At 33.8% G+C, this 14,595-nt stretch overlaps 1 protein-coding gene across 10 annotated transcripts in view; it reads left to right on the top strand.

Annotated features, from left to right (window-relative positions):
* PRKACB (protein kinase cAMP-activated catalytic subunit beta) overlaps positions 1 to 14,595 on the top strand; it is a 154,703-nt gene that overhangs the window by 60,496 nt on the left and 79,612 nt on the right. For 4 of the 10 annotated variants that reach the window (XM_045368251.2, XM_045368246.2, XM_065519552.2 and 1 more), the window contains one exon: positions 6,248 to 6,570. The exons of the other annotated variants lie outside the window; for them this stretch is intronic. In XM_045368251.2, coding sequence (XP_045224186.1) covers positions 6,384 to 6,570 — 187 coding nt within the window. In that variant the 5' untranslated portion in view covers positions 6,248 to 6,383. The remainder of the gene's footprint in view (positions 1 to 6,247; positions 6,571 to 14,595) is intronic. 10 annotated transcript variants of the gene reach the window in all.

The raw sequence follows: 14,595 nt of genomic DNA, 5'->3' as shown, positions 1-14,595 counted from the left end.
TGTCAAAGGCCTTTTCTGCATCTTTTGAGATAATCGTGTGGTTTTTGTCTTTGGTTGTTTATGTGCTGGATTACGTTTATTGATCTGCGTGTGTTGAACCAGCCTTGCATCCCAGGGATGAAGCCCACTTGTTCATGGTGGATAAGCTTTTTGATGTGCTACTGGATTTGGTTTGCCAGTATTTTATTGAGGATTTTTGCATCGATATTCATCAGGGATATTGGGCTAAAATTCTTCTTTTTTGTTGTGTCTCTGCCAGGCTTTGGTATCAGGGTGATGTTGGCCTCATAAAATGAGTTAGAGAGGATTCCCTCTTTTTCTATTGATTGGAATAGTTTCAGAAGGAATGATACCAGCTCCTCCTTGTACCTCAGGTAGAATTTGGCTGTGAATTCTTTTTTGGTTGGTAGGCTATTAATTATTGCCTCAATTTCAGAGCCTGTTATTGGTCTATTCAGGGATTCAACTTCTTCCTGGTTTAGTCTTGAGAGAGTGTAAGTGTCCAGAAAATTATCCATTTCTTCTAGGTTTTCTAGTTTATTTGCATAGAGGTGTTTATAGTATTCTCTAGTGGTAGTTTGTATTTCCGTGGGGTTGGTGGTGATATCCCCTTTATCATTTTTTATTGCATCTATTTGATTCTTCTCTCTTTTCTTCTTTATTAGTCTTGCTAGTGGTCTGTCAATTTTGTTGATCTTTTCAAAAAATCAGCTCCTGGATTCACTGATTTTTTTGAAGGGTTTTTTATGTCTGTATCTTCTTCAGTTCTCCTCTGATCTTAGTTATTTCTTGCCTTCTGCTAGCTTTTGAATGTGTTTGCTTTTGCTTCTCTAGTTCTTTTAATTGTGATGTTAGGGTGTCAATTTTAGATCTTTCCTGCTTTTTCTTGTGGGCATTTAGTGCTATAAATTTCCCTCTACACATTGCTTTAAATGTGTCCCAGAGATTCTGGTATGTTGTATCTTTGTTCTCATTGGTTTCAAATAACATCTTTACTTCTGCCTTCATTTCATTAGGTACCCAGTAGTCATTCAGGAGCAGGTTGTTCTGTTTCCATGTAGTTGAGCAGTTTTGATTGAGTTTCTTAGTCCTGAGTTCTAGTTTGATTGCCCTGTGGTCTGAGAGACAGTTTGTTATAATTTCTGTTCTTGTACATTTGCTGAAGAGTGTTTTACTTCCAGTTATGTCGTCAGTTTTGGAATAAGTGCGATGTGGTGCTGAGAAGAATGTATATTCTGTTGAGTTGGGGTGGAGAGTTCTGTAGATGTCTATTAGGTCCGCTTGGTGCAGAGATGAGTTCAATTCCTGGATATCCTTGTTAACTTTCTGTCCCGTTGATCTGTCTAAAGCTGTCAGACAGGGACATTTAAATCTGCAGAGGTTTCAGCTGCCTTTTGTTTGGCTATGCCCTGCCCCCAGAGGTGGAGTCTACAGAGGTAGGCAGGCCTCTTTGAGCTGCAGTGGGCTCCACCCCGTTTGAGCTTCCTGGTGCTTTGTTTACCTCAAAACATTTTTAAAGAACTGTTTACAATAGCTCCAATTTTTAAAATACTTAGGTATAAATCTAACAAAATTATGTGCAAGATCTGTATGTTGAAAACTATAAAACACTGATTAAAGAAATCAGAAGACCCAAGTAAATGAAGAGACATGCTATGATTATGGATTGAAAAACTCAATATAGTTAAGATGTCATTTCTTCCAATAAACAGAATCCACATAAATTCCCTATGTCTATTTGTAGACATAGGTAAACTGATTTTAAAATTTATATGGAAAGGTGAAGAAACAGTAATAGCCAAAACAACTTAGAAAAAAAGGAAAAAGGGCCCGGCACTGTGGCTCACGCCTGTAATCCCAACACTTTGGGAGGCCGAGGCGGGCGGATCATGAGGTCAGGAGATCGAGACCATCCTGGCTAACACGGTGAAACCTTGTCTCTACTAAAAATACAAAAAATTAGTTGGGCGTAGTGACAGGCGCCGTAGTAGTCCCAGCTGCTCAGGAGGCTGAGGCAGGAGAATGGTGTGAACCCAGGAGGCGGAGGTTGCAGTGAGCCGAGATGACACCACTGCACTCCAGCCTGGGCGACAGAGTGAGACTCAGTCTCAAAACAAAAAGAAAAAAAAATAGAAGATTTACACTATCAGATTTCGGACTTACTAGAAAGCTATGGTAATCAAGACAGTGTAGTATTGGTGAAAGAATTGACACATATATAGACCAGTGAAAGAGAATAGAGAGTCCAGCAATAGACCCACAAAAATATGGTCAATTGATTTTTGACAAAGGTGCAAATGCAATTCAACAGTAAATGGATATATAAATTGTGGTAATTCCATACAGTAGAATTCAGCCATATAAATGAGTGAACTATTAAGATACACAACATAGATAAATCACAATTGCCATAATTTCTATAAACTTCTATACTAAATGAAAGAAGCCAATCTGAAAAGGTTACATAGTCTATAAATCCACTTATATATAACATTCTGGAAAAAGCAACACTATTACCCTGAAACCTTTATTTGAATAGCAGGAGTTATAGTCATGTCACTTGTCCTCTACATGGAGCAAATACATCATTTACATACTAAATATGTTTTCATGTTTTTCTTTTATTTAACCTTTAAACTCTAAAGTACATAGTTCTGCTTGGCTCCAAGATGATTGTAAGAAACATGGACAATGAAATTGAATGACTATAGGTGACCATCTTAATGAAAACCTTCTCATAGCAGATGTTCAGACCTGGGGCAATATATCCAAGAACCAATCTTACCCACCACTATTCTTTCAGCCCCACTTCTTCAACCTTATTTGGAAAATAACTGCATTTTAAAAAAGTGTTTACTTCTTGTGGTAATCAGTGTCTTGCAGTACAAGGAACCCTGATCTAGGAGTCTGAAGACCTAGGTGACTTTGGGCAAGTCACTTAACGTTTATAAGTTTATTTTTTGTATCTTAAAATAAGGATAATAATACCTGTGCTGCTTACTTTATTTGTAAGGATCTCATGTGCCTTACAATAATTTCACAATGGTTTTACAGAGCAAATCACTTTATATGTTGTGAAGTGCTTGGTAAATGTGTCATCACTATTATTAAATAGAAGAAACCAGTATTTTGTGGCATTTTATGGCAGTTGAAGCCGGTTCAACTCTGAAATTTTCTATAATTTTAAAAATTAATGCAGAATGAATGAGGAATAAAATCAACCTCATGAAGTTGATTACTCTCTAGTTTTAAAATCTTATTTAACTGCAAGATAAGCTATTCTGGTAAATTCTGTGTGCATGGTGAGATATTTAGTGCAAGTTAAAGTTGTGGAAACACCACCAGGAAAAATAACAAGCAATATACTTCTTAAAATTAATTTCAGTTATGAAGGAATTCATAGTTTTAGTTAAAACTGCAGTTGTTTCTTTCTAGCAGTAGATGCCAGTAGAGTTCTTCTTTTTTTTTTTTTTTTGAGTCAAAAATCAAATATCCGAAGCACTTCCATAGCAGTAGCTTCCTGGTCACATTACCGTATATAGAAACACTGCTTTAAACATTAAATATTCTATTTTCTGGAAGGACTTCATAACAAATTGAAACAATTTTATTTTTAAAACAGTGCAGATTTAAAATATAGTGTTTTCAAGATACTCATCTAGTGAAGTTTACTCTTTTTGCTTTAGTAATTTTGTTTTAAAACTTATGCATTGTTTTAAATAAAGTGATCTTAGTGTTCTAGTTAGGAATCTGCAATTTCTGTACTTGAGCAACATTGAATATAAATAAAAAATCTGGCTAGATATGTGTTAAAAATGAATATGGTTGAGCTGAAATGTTAGGATTAGTTTGTGTATTTGGCAATGGAATACCATGAATGTAATATTTGGGGGAGGTTAATATGTCAGAGAGGTGAATGATTAAAGAGGGTGATTGGAAGCAGGGAAAACAAGTTATTTTAAGAAGTCTACATTGGCACTGAGTAAAAATGTAATTCAAAGAATGAATAAAATTTAGTAACAGTGTAGAGAAAAAAGGAGAAGTTCAATGATAACAGTTCTACTACTGTTGTCTCTATATATGAGCAACTTGGTGCTTGTTGGATTATCTATAAATATGGTTCCATCATAAAATAAAATTCAAACATTTTCAAGTATTCAGTGATTCTACTTAGACCTTTAAATTGTTAAAAATGAGTGAATACTTTTTTCTTTTAACATATGTTTATTGAGTATGTAATACATGCATTTATGAATTTAAGTAACTCACAATTTAGAGTCATATAAATTCATAAACAGTACCTTTTAACATAATGTTATGAGATCAGTGAAAACAAAGCAGCAAAGTTTATTTTCCTAGGAAGTATGTGGCAGACTTCACTGAAGAGGTGACATTTGAACTGAGCCTTGAAGATGATTAGAATTTCCTTCAGTAGAGCAAATCAATGGAATTCAGTAATTTTATCCACTTCTTCCCTTACAGAATCAGTCCATGCTCTGTAGATATTTATTGAAGACTACAGACATTTAATCAGTGTCTGTTTTGTGTAAGGCACTACCAGATGTTAAGAAACAAATTATTGTTATGCATACATAATATTTATACATAAAGCTACAAATTTAAGAAGTTTGTCATAGAGATGCTATTGCATATTTGTTTAGATTGATATAAATTTTATTACACTAAACTAAGTATACACAAATGAGCTATTACATGGCAAAATTCATTGGTCAGTGTTTTGTTAACTGTTATTCACACATAATATTTATACATAAAGCTACAAATTGAAGTTTATCTTATAGATACTGTTACATACTTGTTTAGATTGGTATAAATTCCATTACACAAAACAAAGTATACACAAAGGAGCTGTTACATGGCAAAATTCATTAGTCAGTGTTTTCTTATTGGCCTTGTATGTAGTCCTAATTTGATTACATTATTGTGCCTATTTATTTTACTTGTCACTATTGTTTCTATTTTTTATGTTTGTCAAACAGTTGGCAGTAAATCTGAAGTAAAAATTTTTTAGATAGATTGTTTTGATCTTTTTATTTCTTTTCTTTCCTTCCCTTCCCTCCCCTCCCCTCTGCTTCCAAAGAGAACCACAGAAATTTCTTATCCTTTAGGGTCAAAAAACAAGTACTCAAAATTTTTGTTAAATGCCACAGGTTACTTTCTTTCCTGAAAATCGACAAGGCAAATTTTATTTAATTTTAATCAAAAGAGATGTTTTGGCCAGGCCAGGTGGCTCATGCTTGTAATCACAGCACTTTGAGAGGCCAAGGCTGGCCAACATGGAGAAACCCCATCTCTACTGAAAACACAAAAATTAGCTGGGCATGGTGGCGCGCACCTATAATCCCAGCTACTCGGGTGGCTGAGGGGTGAGAATTGCTTGAACCCAGGAGCGGAGGTCGCAGTGAGCGGAGGTCGCACCACTGCACTCCAATCTGGGGGACAGAATGAAACTCCGTTAAAAAAAAATAGATGTTTCTAAGTGAGATCACTAAATCAGGGGTTTAGGTAAGTAGTAGTCTTCAGTGGTAAGATTTTAAAATTAACATGTCTCAGCCAACTAGAAGAAACTTTTTTATCTCAATTGAAATTTCTTGCTATGGTGGATTTTATATAATTTAAATCTTGTATTTTGTTCTTTCTTTTCAAATTTTAGAATGTTTTAAAATACACCCCTGGTAATAGACATATGTCATCAGATTATAAGTTTGATAACCAGTACTGACATACTAAGTGTCTGTAGTTCCTGTATGTATTAGGCCTAAATCAATGAATTAGAAACATTCCATTTTTTTAAAGTGCTATTTCAGATTGTTTTATTTATATGTGTGATAAATTTGTTTTGCAAGAGTTTTGTCATACCCGTATCATACTAGTTTTTTTAATGAAAAGTTAGCTGCTTATAAGGATTCATAAAATCTGTATATTAGTTGATTTCCTAGAAAAAATACAACCTGTCTTTAGCATTTTGTATTTGGAGGACGGCTTGGCCTTCAATTGTTTGCGTAGACTTGTCATACATGTTTAACTAGTTTTCTTTTATTTAAAAAATGTTCAGCCTACTATATTTATAAAGCTTTATATTTAATGTTCTCATTAGCCTATATATTAATATTAAAACACCAAACATAAAGCCTTTAGGCAGATATTGCAAGTTTTTAAAATCCTCATCTCTAGCTGAAAAGTGTTGCTAAGAAAAGCTCAGTAATGTGCTGTTTTATATTAACAGGAAACAGAACAGCAGTAGTGGTTTGAATACCCTGCAAACAGGAAGTTTGACACATGCATAGCTCTTAGCTTCTGTGTAAGAAGTTGTGAGCTCCTTCTGGAAACATTTGCAGTTACATTAAGTAAAGTGCACATGAATGGCAGCTTATAGAGAACCACCTTGTAACCAGTATACAGGTACAACTACAGCTCTTCAGAAATTGGAAGGTTTTGCTAGCCGGTTATTTCATAGACACTCTAAAGGTACTGCACATGATCAGAAAACAGCTCTGGAAAATGACAGCCTTCATTTCTCTGAACATACTGCCTTATGGGACAGATCAAGTAAGTTTTGTTTTTTAAATAATACATTATAACTAGCAACTAAAATGGTAATTGGAGTTTTACAATCAAATGTAAAGAACCCTCTTTTGTTTGTCGTTTTCTGATTTTCACAAGGACATTTTGCAAGAAGAAGTTGAAAGAGTTCCATAAAAACTTGATTAAAAGTTGAGCTGAATCATTCAGCTTTCATCATTATGTGGTTTTATTTTTGACTATTTAAGTTCAGTATCAGTGACAAAGTTTTCTGTAAAATTCTTACATCATTTCTAATGTACTTTTTTTGTTGTTCTTACATTAAAATGAAATAAGTTTTAGAAACAACCATCTGTTTACTTCTTAAAATGTCTTGTATTTATAAGCTTTAAACTTTGAAAGGGGCAACAAGACTCTTGAATTTATAATTACATTTCTATTGTGTTTGCCGTGTTTTTATTTTTAAATGCATGTGTGAAAGTTATTTCAGTTTTACAAACAGGAATTTCTAAAATAAAACCATAATTATTCTATCTAAATTCTTACACTTATAACATTTATGGATATCAAAAACTTTATAATTACATTTTATGCTATTTATACATATGACTCAAATGCAGGGAAAACTTGGTTATGCATGAATCACATTCTTTCTAGGCATGTTAAAATGTTTGGACTTACAACTTTGCTAAAATGGTGCTGTGGAACCATTTTTGGTGCCATACACTCTAAAAGATAAATTGCACATATAAACAATACTAGTGCCACCATTCTACATCTCACCTTGGACCCTCCTCAAGGTATTTCTGTGACTCCAATTAGAGGAACAATAGAATTACCCTTGAAACTTTTGCCCTCTTTTGTGTGTTTGTTTGATCATCAAATAGCACTAGGGTTTGACTCTTTCTGTTTATGTATTTGGTAGCAGTTAAGGAAGAAAACTCAGTTTAACAACAACAGCAAAATCGAGAATGGCTTACAGAATTTACTCCTAGGTTTATACAGCACCTTGACAGTGTTATAGAAGCTTATTTGAATTAATTTTTTACTGAATCAGAAATTTTTTTACATTCTTCAAACTATTTTTGGGAGATTGAGGAAACATATATTTCTGCCTTTTTTCCACTTAAAAGGTTTTGGGTTATTTATAGTCTTTACTGTATAGCAAGTTGATAGATGAGGAATATGAATATATATCTTCAAGTTAATGAACTGTTGAATATTGAAATAGTGGTATATTATTAAACTTTACCATGTAACAAAAGCTTGTTAATTGTTGTCCTTTCCCTATTCTTTTAAATTGCAGTCTCCTAAATCCTTTTGGAAATTATTTTTATGTATTTCAAATATCTTTTAATTTAAAGTTAAATGAGGAATGAAGACAGAATTTAATTAATTTCAGTTTCATTAATACCTGCTCCTCATATACTGGGTGTTTAGTAAAAGTGTCTCAAATAAATAAATGTTAGGGGGTTTTAATAATTAAAAGTTATGTTTGAACTAGACTTTCACCACTTTTTAAATGTATGGGGCCTGTGATGCTTTCTAAAACATATTTTAAAATCTAGTAATGAAAAATAGTATCATGAGCCATGATTTCTATTGGATAAACTTCTGTTTTTTTGTTTTTTTGTGTGAAGTCAAAACAAATAGGATCATTGTACACAAATAAAATTAGGAACAAACCACGTAGTGCTGCAAATAATATGCATGATGTAAGAAACCACGTAGTGCTGCAAGTAATATGCATGATTCAGTTTAAAGAGTAACTGAATGTTCATTAATTAAGTATTCCTCTACTTGACTTTCCTTTTTATATCCCCAAATACCATAATAGAGATAATAATTTTATATGTAAGGATGAGTATGGTAGCATAAAGCAATTATTTCCTATTATGAAATGTGTTGTAGAGGAGAAAACACTGATAGAGCTGAAATAGAGGAATCCGATCATTTCAGAATTCCAAGGTTTATTTTGGTGGTGAAAACACAATTTTTATTTATTTGATGAATGAGTTATAGAAGGAGTTCTGACTGTACAAAGTTACATATGAACCACATTCTTCAAAGCTACTTAAAGCAGTTTACTTGCATGACTTGTTTGACAAGGGAATGTAATATCTCCTGATGATAAACACTGAATATGTTTGTTCCTAAAGTGTTTTTATAATGAAGTAAACTAAGCATAGAAACTACATCAATTTACAAAAAAATTGATAAACCATTGTATAAAGATCAGTTACCAGTTTAGGAGACATGAAATGCAACAAGCTTTAATCCAAGTTTCTTTCTTGTCCAGTGACATTATATATAGGAAGAAACACAGAACAAAAGTCACATAGTGGTCTCCAGGTGTTTCAGCTTTTGCTATTAAACTAAGTAACAGAAATTCCTGTTTGATTAAATAAATATATAAGAGCTAATTGCATGCACACATAAATACATGAAGTTCAAAGAAAAGCATGGAAGAATTCTGCTTTTTGTTCCAACTCAGAATGAATGAAAGCATTGACATGAATTAAGTTGTCTTTCTAACAAATTTATTATGGTTAGCTTTTTAATCTTCCTTTGATCATAAATGTGTAGAGTTATACAATGCTGGCTTAATGAAGGTCTAACTGCAGTATTATAAGAAGCAAATAGGTCAATACCATCAAATACTTTTTCTTTCTCTTTTCCTATGTGAATTGACAGGCTATTTCTCTTGTAAATACAAATCCATATGAGTAAATCTTAGATTTAAATATGATATTAAACACAGGAGCAATTTTGATTATGGATGTCCTCAAGCAAAATTATAAAGTGATTACAGTAGACCACTTTAGTCAGTTTTACCTTTGCAAATTTTATACAATCTCTCAGTTTACCTCCTATTTGTTAGCCCATTGAATCTGTATCATTTTAACTTCTCAGCTAAAAGACTTTCCACCTTGTCTTTTTATCAGCTTTTTCCACTTGAAACTATTCCATAAGCTTCTTGATAATAGTCAATTTCTACTCATTTGGTAAAACTCTTATGAGTATTTACTATATCATAGTAAGTAAGCAAGATTCTAGGAAGAATAAGATCTAGTTCTTACCCTCATAAAGAAGAGTAGGAAAAGCAAACATAATATAATATTCAAGGCATAATGAAATAGTTGCTTTAAAATGTCTAAGCTTACTGTGGAAGCTAAGTGTAAGAAAAAAGTTACTAAAGAGAAAATGGGGGCCTTCAAAAATATTAAAGAATTAATAGAATTTTGAGACCTAGAGAAGAAGGTTATTTTAAGAAAATAACACACAAATATGTGAAAATATGAACATTTAGAACTTACTTAAAAGGTTTAGTAAGATATAGTCTAGAAAATTAGTTTCTGGATTTAATCTTTAAAAGTTTTCTATTAGACATCCAGAATGTTGTACTACACGATATTAGTGGGCAGCCAATGCAGTTTTTTAAAGCTGAAAATAATATAATGCAACATTTGTTAAAAGAGCCTAAAGATTTTAACTAGCATGATACAGGATAAGTTAACTTACTTTACTACAGGGAAATGTGTATACTACTGTACATCTTCCGTTTTTGCTGGGCATTTACTTAGAACTAACGCTTTTAACATGACAGTCAACATGGCAATGAATAGTCAGATAATGGATTCCTTTTGCAACTGTGCTTGTTCAAGATGCTGCTTCTGTCTGGAATTCTCTTTCTTCACGTCTACCAGTGATGAGATTTGCCCATACTTTAGGCGTCCTCTCAGGTATCATCTCTGTAACAAAACCACCAATGCATCCTATTCATCTCTCCCTCATCCTTATTAGAGTCTATACTCTTCCTTATGTTCTTATATCATCTTATACTTAACTTTTTTGTAGTTTATTTATAGTATTTAAAATGTATTCCTATTAATCCTTATGTATCTATCTCTTATATTTGATTTTTAACTCCTTGAAGGCAAATAACTTGTCAGTTTATTTCAGTATTATTAGCATAATTTTCAATAAATCTTGAGTTATTTGTTAAATTAACATTAAACATCACTGCAGTATTACACAAATGAGCTTCTTACTAATTTGTTCTATTGTGATCTTTGCAATTTATTTTAAAAGCCTGTGGCCATTAACCAAAAGCAGTGAAGTGCTGACCTGGCTCTAGTAAATACCAATTTTCAGTGTTACCTGTGTATTTTTATCATGATTTTTAATAAAAATTTAAATAACAAGCAGACTTTATAGTAAAACTAAAGTAGTTGGAATATTAAATGATGTTGAAATCGGGAAATGATTCCATGGGCCATATAGCAATGCAAGTACTATATCAACTGTACTAACATAACGAGAAGCTTTTACTTGCCCGTGCTTTGCAAAAATAGCCACATGACAGAGTTAGAAGAGAGCTTGCTACTCAAAGTGTGGTCCCTGTCCAGCATTTATTAGCATCTCCTGGTAGCTTGTTAGGAGGAAGAATCCCAGGTCCCACCTATAGACCTACTTAGTCAGAATCAGCATTTTAAAAAGATTTCCGGCTGATTTATATGCGCATTAAGGTGTGAGAAGCACTTTTTCCCTAATAACATTTTAATATGATTTCCAAATGTATATTTTCACTGGAGAAAATTTTGAAACTATAGGAAAAAAACAAAGAAAAAGGTAAAAAAATAAAATAAAATAAACAATTCTGCCAAAAGTAATAATGACTGTTACCATTTTTGTATATATACTCTATAATAGTGTATAGACACACAAATTTCTACCAGCTCCAATTTTTTTTTTTTTTTTAAACAGAGTCTTACTGTGTCACCCAGGCTGGAGTGCAATGGTGGGATCTCGACTCACTGCAGCCTCTGCCTCCAGGCTCAAGTGATCCTCCCACCTCAGTCTCTCCAGTAGCTGGGACTACAGGCACATGCCACCATACCTGGCTAACTTTTTGTATATTTGGTAGAGATGGGGTTTCACCATATTGCCCAGGCTGATCTTGAACTCCTGAGCTCAAGTGATCTGCCTGCCTTGGCCTCCCAAAGTGCTGGGAATACAGGCCTGAGCCACTGCACCCAGCCCAGCTCCAAACTTTGGCTCTTTCAATACATAGTGTTTAGTAACATTTTTCATTTTTCTTTACAAAGAGTTGTTCTACAATACTATTTTATATTAAATCGTAAGTTTATACCATAATTTATTTAACCAATCATTAGCCATCTAGGCTCTTTTTAATGTTTTGCGATTACATTAAAAAATGCCATGATAAACATCTGTATAACTAAATCTTTGTACATATTTAAGATTATTTTTATATTTTATAGGATTAATTTGAAGAAGTTATGACCATTTTAAGGCTTTTGCATTAAATTAATCCAATTCCAGATAAACCTACATATCCTTTTTATTTAATTAGTATAGTAATTATAGATTACTATAGTAATTATAATTCATAGATTATAGCACTTGAGAATATGTGAAAAAATTGTATAGCTACTATCCTTAATGATATTTTTAAAAACAAATTTAAGGCCGGATGTGGTGGCTCATGCCTGTAATCCCAGCATTTTGGGAGGCTGAGGTGGGCAGATCACTTGAGGTCAGGAGATCAGCAACAGCTTGGCCAACATGGTGGAACCCTGTCTCTACTAAAAATGCAAAAATTAGCCAGGGGTGGTGGTGCACACCTGTAATCCCAGCTACTTAGGAGACTGAGGCAGGAGAATCACTAGAACCCAGGAAGCAGAGGTTGCAGTGGGGCAAGATCGCACCACTGCACTCCAGCCTGGGTGACAGAGTGAGACTCCATCTCAAAAATAAAATAAAATAAAATAAAATAAAAAAATGAAAACACATTTAACACTGTAAAATTTATTCTCAAAAACAATGTATTGATATTTTAAAAAATTAAAAATATAATGGCCCATTATACTTCCTTCTGTTACAACTACCAGGGTCATGGTAAGAACATTATGTGTTTGTCCCCTCCAAATCTCATGTTGAAATGTGATCCCCAGTAATGGAGGCGGGGCCTAATGGGAGGTGTTTGGGTCATGCGGGAGGATCCCTCATGAATGGCTTGGTGTCCTCCCAATGGATAATGAGTTGATTCTTGCTTTATTAATTCATGCAATAACTGGTTGTTTTTTAAAACAAACATGGCACCTCCCCCTCTGTCTTGCTCCCTCTCTTGGCCTGTGACACGCCTGCTCCCTCTTTGCCTTCTGCCATCATTGAAAGCTTCCTGAGGTCCTCATCAGAAGCAGATGTTGGCAGTCTGCTTCTTCTACAGTCTGCAGAACGATGAGCCAAAATAAATCTCTATAAATTATTCTGCCTCAGGTATTTCTTTATAGTAATGCCAAAATAGACCAGTCCATAACAAAAATCTGAATGTGGAAAATATGAATTTCAGAATTTAGCTCCATTCTTTGTAAGTTGACATTGGAAAGTTTTATTTCTTCCTCCCTCCCCCTCAGCTTTATTAAGGTATACTTGACAAAATTGCTTATATTTATAATGTGCAACATGATGGTTCAGTATAAGTATACATCGTGAAACGACTAAAACAAATTAATATCCACCTCACATAGTTACTTTTTCATGGCAAAAAATTCAAGATTGAATCTCTTAGCAATTTTCATGTATAGTCATACCTCAGAGATACTGCAGGTCCAATTCCAGACCACCACAATACAGGTAAAGTCACAGTAAAGCAAGTCACACACATTTTTTGGTTTCCCAGTGCATTTAAATTATGTTTATAGTCTCTTCAGTGTGCAATAACATTATATCTTTTTAAAAGTACATATCTTAATTTAAAATTACTTTATTGCTGAAAAAATGCTAAAGATCATCTCAGCTTTCAGCGATTCCTAATTTTTTTGCTGGCAGAGGGTCTTGCCTTGATGTTTGACTGCTGATTGATCAAGGTATTGGTTGCTGAAGGTTGGGGTGGCAGTGGCAGTTTCTTAAAATAAGACAACAACGAAGTGACACACTTGACTGACTCTTCTTTTCATAAAAGATTTCTATGTAGCATGTGATGTTTTTGGTAGCATTTTACCCACAGTAGAACTTCTTTTAAAATTGGGGTCAGTTCTCTCAAACTATGTTACTGCTTTACCAATGAAGTTGATATAATATTCTAAATTCTCAGGTGTCATTTCAATAATCTTCACAGCATCTTTACCAGAAATAGATTCCATTTCAAGAAACTACTTTCTTTGCTCATCTGCAAGAAGCAACTCCTCACCTGTTACAGTTTTATCATGAGATTGCAGCATTGCAGTCACATCTCCAGGCTCCACTTTTAATTCCAGTTATCTTATAATTGTTACCACATCTGCAGTGACTTTCTCCACTGAAATTTTAAACCACTCAAACTCATCTATGAAAGTTGGAAACAACTTCTTCCAAACTCCTGTTAATGTTGATATTCTCACCTCCTCCCATAAATCATAATGTTCTTAATGGCATCTGGAATGGTGACTCCTTTTCAGGTTTTCAATTTACTTTGCCCAGATCCATCAGAGGAATCACTATCTGTAACACCTATAGTCTTATAAAATATATTTCTTAAATAGTAAGACCTGAAAGTCACAATTACTTCTTGATCCATGGCTGCAGAATGGTTGTTGTGTTATCAGGCATGAAAACAACTTTCATCTCCTTGTACATCTCCATCAGAGCTCTTGGGTGATCAGGTGCATTGTCAGTTAGCACTAATATTTTAAAAGGAATCTTTTTCGGAGTGGTTCCCAATGGTGGGCTTAAAATAGTAAACCATGCTGCAAACAGATATGCTGTCATCTAGCCTTTCACATTCCATTTATAGACTACAGGTATAGTAGATTTAGCATAGTTCTTGAGGGCACTAGGAGTTTCTGAATGGTAAATGAATATTGGCTTCAATTTGAAGTCACCAGATGTATTAGCCCCTAGCGAGTGATAGCCTGTCCTTTGAAGCTTTGATGCCAGGCATTGCCTTCTCTCTAGATAGGAAAGTTCTAGATGGCATCTTCTTCCAATAGAACACTGTTAAGTCTGCATTGAAAATCTGTTGTTTAGTCTAGCCACCTTTATCAATTA

Source organism: Macaca fascicularis, chromosome 1, assembly GCF_037993035.2.
Source record: "Macaca fascicularis isolate 582-1 chromosome 1, T2T-MFA8v1.1".
Taxonomy (NCBI): domain Eukaryota; kingdom Metazoa; phylum Chordata; class Mammalia; order Primates; family Cercopithecidae; genus Macaca; species Macaca fascicularis.
This window is presented reverse-complemented; position numbering and strand designations above follow the sequence as displayed.